The following is a 4,211-nucleotide window of genomic DNA, read 5'->3' on the forward strand; positions in this document are numbered from 1 at the left end:
TTATCTTCCAGGTCACTTATCCATTCTTCTGCCTCAGTTATTCTGCTATTGATCCCATCTAGAGAATTTTCAATTTCATTTATTGTGTTGTTAATCATTGCTTGTTTCATCTTTAGTTCTTCTAGGTCCTTGTTAAATGTTTCTTGCATTTTCTCTATTCTATTTCCAAGATTTTGGATCATCTTTACTATCATTATTCTGAATTCTTTTTCAGGTAGACTGCTTATGTCCTCTTCATTTGTTGCCCTTCTTGCGCTGCCGCATTTCAATCCTTACGAAGCAGCCAGATCATATTCCTTCCCTACTTACAACACAGCACTGGTTTTCCACAGTGCTAAAAATAAAATCCAAACTCCTTAATGTGGCCTGCTGGGTCCTGTATGATCTGGCCCCTGCTAGCCCCTAAAATCTCCTACCACTCCCCCACTGCTGCCCCCAGTCTGCCCACAACTCCTGAGCCCCAGTTCCCTTCTTTCTGTCCCAGCAATATATGTGCTCTCCCCTTCTCGGTGCGCTTGTACTTGCCGTCCCCCATCCCCTGAAATGCACAATGCCTGCCTCCTTCTCGTCACTTAGATCTCACCTCCTTGGAGAGGCCTTCCCGCTCTACCCAAGCTGAAAGACCCCCTCCAATCCCAGAGCTCCATTTCATTTTGTTCACTGCAGTTACTGCAAGCAGTAATGACAGTGTTGGTGCTAGTTTATTGCCCGAGCCGAACCTTCCAGTGACAAGCTCCGTGAGGGCAGGGTATTTGTATTCCCTGGCACCTAGAACTGTGGCTGACATGTAGTAGGTGATTGTTGGGCATTTTTAATATAAAAATTTTAAAAATATATATTGGATACCTTTCCATGTTTTTATCATTTTTGTAACGGCTGCATATTTTCACTGTGAAATGTACTACCGTTTGCTCCCTTGAACATCAAATTACTGTAACAACTCAGCATCACATGAGTTATGCGAATGGACCTTGGAATCAGACAGACTTGGGTTCAAACCCTGGATTTACTACTTGCTAACTATGCAATTTCATACCAGTTCTTAATTTTTCTGTGTGTAACCCGGTTTCTTATCTGAAATAATACTATCTGCCTCACAGAGTTGTAGTGAGGATTAAATGACAGGATGTAAGGGGCTCGGGATCGTGCCATGCTCCCAGGAAATGGAAGTGAAATTGCTCTATTTTGCTTTCGCCTGAAGTGGCAAAGGGCCTCCCTAGTGCTTTCCCCTCCCTGGCAATCCTTCGCAAGAAAGACATAACCCAGCCCAAAGAGACTAAGTGAAGCTCTCCCTTCTTTTTCATGTGACCCTCCCTTTGTACAGACTCTGATGGAATCTGGGAGCCCTGCACTCTGTCTGTGAGCAGCAGCACATGCCCAGTGAAGAGGATGGGGCTAAGGATGCACCCAAGCGCATTAGGTGAATAAACGGCAAAATGGAGACTGAAAAATACCTTCTGCTCCTCCCGCCAGAATTAGAGGACTGGGGAATTCCTGGGACCCCGGGAAATTGTGAAATAAAATGAGAGGAACTGGTTTGATTGAAATTTTCCCATGATAAAATCAGCCACACTCCAGCCACCACTGTGACTTGTGCCCCTGGTGTTTGGAACCTTGTTCTTAAATCAGGAGAAAGGTGACGCAGCAGCGGACTAGCTTACTTATCAGGAAGAAAAGCAGCAAGTTCTCTGGACTCTGAAAATTTATGTTCTTGGCTTTTGCCCATAATCAAAAAGTACTGACAAGCTGACACCAAAATAGGAGATCACTGTTGTAGACCTTACAGAATTAAACATCATTACCTTATCTTGACAGATTAACTAGAATTACACAACCAATAAGGCTTTCTGCGATACCACCCAAATTCAGGAAGTTGTGGGGATCATTAGTGTTGCTTTCTTCTACATGAACACCCTTCTGTGAGCCTGGCCTTTCCTCCCATCAGCTGGCACAACTCTGTTGAACAACCTACACAAAGCATCACCACGTGGGAATGGCTACAAACCCTGGCAATCCTGCAGCAACCTGGACATTTTCCATCCATAAAATAAGAATTTGGACTTTGAACGAGCCATTTCTTTTTCTGTTTTTTCTCTTCCTCTTCCAACGATGAATGTAGTAAGTCTCTAGCTAAAGGCATGTTGATTCTTTTGCAAGCCCCGCCCACCCATCTCTCTCGCTGATATGCTAAATATATGTCTTGTGTCCAGATGGGAGGAGGGATGACAGGGATAGGGACAAAGAAATATTTATTTGATTTACATCTTATCTTGCAGTAAACTGACACTGCTGGAAAATGAAATTTGACACCTCAGACTTTTCTTAAGCAGAATCTTATAAAAACAGAAAAAATAAGTCTATTTTATATGTGGTAATACTTTTGACAGAAGATTAGCTCCAGATAACAAAAGCTGAATAAATTAGGCTTCCTGTCATGTAACCCAGATGTGGTAGGCTCTCCCCTTTTTGACATAAAAGGCATCCTTGCCAACCTAGCACAGCACCAGGGGATTCGGTTTGATTGTCTCTTGCACCTGAGCGCTTGTTTGTGATGTCTTCTCCTGCAGGTAACCAGTAGAGGCACCCCCTAATAATCCAACTGTCAGGGGGATACCTTTCCGGCACCATCTTCTTCTGAGCAATATCAACCAAACTATACCATTTGCAGACCCATGACATCCCTTCCCTCCAACCTCAGCACAGCGCACACCAGATTACAAGGCGAGAATACAAAATTCTTTACTGAAGAGGGAGAGAAAGAGAGAGTAAATGGAAGTCGTGGTCTTTTGTAACCTAATCACAGAGACTCCAGTCACTTTTGCCATATACTGTTCATGAGAAGTGAGTCACTGGGAATTCCCTGGCAGTCCAGTAGGATGCCGGGCTTTCACTGCTGAGGGCACAGGTTCGATCCTTGGTCAGGGAACTAAGATCCTGCATGCCACGTGGTGCAGCCAAAAAAAGAAAAAAGAAAAAAAAGAATGTGGGGATCCATGGAGCCATTTTAGAGACTGTCTGCTACATGTGATACTCAGTGAAGGCGCTACTGAAACCCAGGGAGAGAGGGATGATCTTTTCAATATATGGTGCTGGGTTAATTGCATATCCATATGGAAAGTTAACCATGACCCTCGAATTGTATACAAAAATTAACTTGAGATAGGTGGTAGACCTAAATGTAAGAGGCAAAACAATAAAACTTCTGAAATAAAGTATCAGAAAATACCTCCATGACCTTGGGGTAGGCAAAAATTTCTTAGAGCATAAAGAGTACTAACTACAGATGAAAAGATTGATAAAGTGGACTTCATTACAATTACAAACTTATTAATGAGTTTAACTAAAATATAAAAAAATAATATATTAGCTTAATTAGCACTAGCTACTAAAACAAACAATGCAACAATGGTTTATTTCTCACTCACATTACAGTCGGATGTGGATTAATTCTCTTCCAGGCAGTGACTCAAGGACTCAGAGTGCTTCCATCTGGTGGCTTCAAGGTCACACTAGTGTTATCCAGACAGCAAACAGGGGCAAGAGTTTGGAAAAGGCAAACTGGATACTCACCCATCTAGGTGCACAAGTGACACATGTCATTTCCACTCAAACTCCATAGACTAGAACTAGTCCATGGCCAATCCAGCTGCAAAGGGATGCTGAGAAGTGTAGGGTAGCTCGGGGCTGTCCATGAGTACTGACAGGCTCTGGCAAGAAGATGAAACGGAAAACAAACTACAGATCGCTTTGGATACTGTTACTACTTTAAGTTGAAAGAATTTTGAAATGGACACAGAAAAATAAATGTGAAGGAAAAAAATGAACTACTACCTAAATGAAAACATTTAGACATTCAGGTCATCTCCTGCTCATCCCGATTTGTAAAGATCCTTTTTCTGCCATCCTGACCACTGAGACCACTCGAAGGATTTACATTGGACAGAGCAGAAAGGTACTGGCAAGAAAGAGAGGAATAAATCCTGAAGATGAGAGGAAAGAACAAGACCAGAGTAGGCAGCACAGGCTAGGTTTGGGGAAGGTTTTGGAGAGGTTGAGAAAGAAAAATGAGAGAGTTTGGGGCACCTGTACTGGGGGTAAGCAATTGAGAGAGAAAGACAGGGAGGAAGAAGTTTTAGAAAGAACTTCATGAAGGTGTGGCGTACACTGAGATTGGAATGGGGACCTTTGGATACTTCTGAGACAACATCTAT

The 4,211-nt window shown here is 42.8% G+C and overlaps 1 protein-coding gene across 1 annotated transcript; it reads right to left on the minus strand.

Moving 5' to 3' along the window:
• Positions 1 to 1,885: 1,885 nt before the first annotated feature.
• LOC309978189 (small ribosomal subunit protein eS27-like) lies at positions 1,886 to 2,140 on the minus strand (the record flags this gene model as incomplete). The annotated part of the gene is made up of 1 exon (XM_082864549.1): positions 1,886 to 2,140. One exon carries the CDS (start codon positions 2,138 to 2,140, stop codon positions 1,886 to 1,888), a length of 255 nt encoding a protein of 84 aa, XP_082720675.1.
• Positions 2,141 to 4,211: the final 2,071 nt, after the last annotated feature.

Source organism: Leucopleurus acutus, assembly GCF_964270905.1.
Source record: "Leucopleurus acutus genome assembly, chromosome: X".
NCBI lineage: Eukaryota > Metazoa > Chordata > Mammalia > Artiodactyla > Delphinidae > Leucopleurus > Leucopleurus acutus.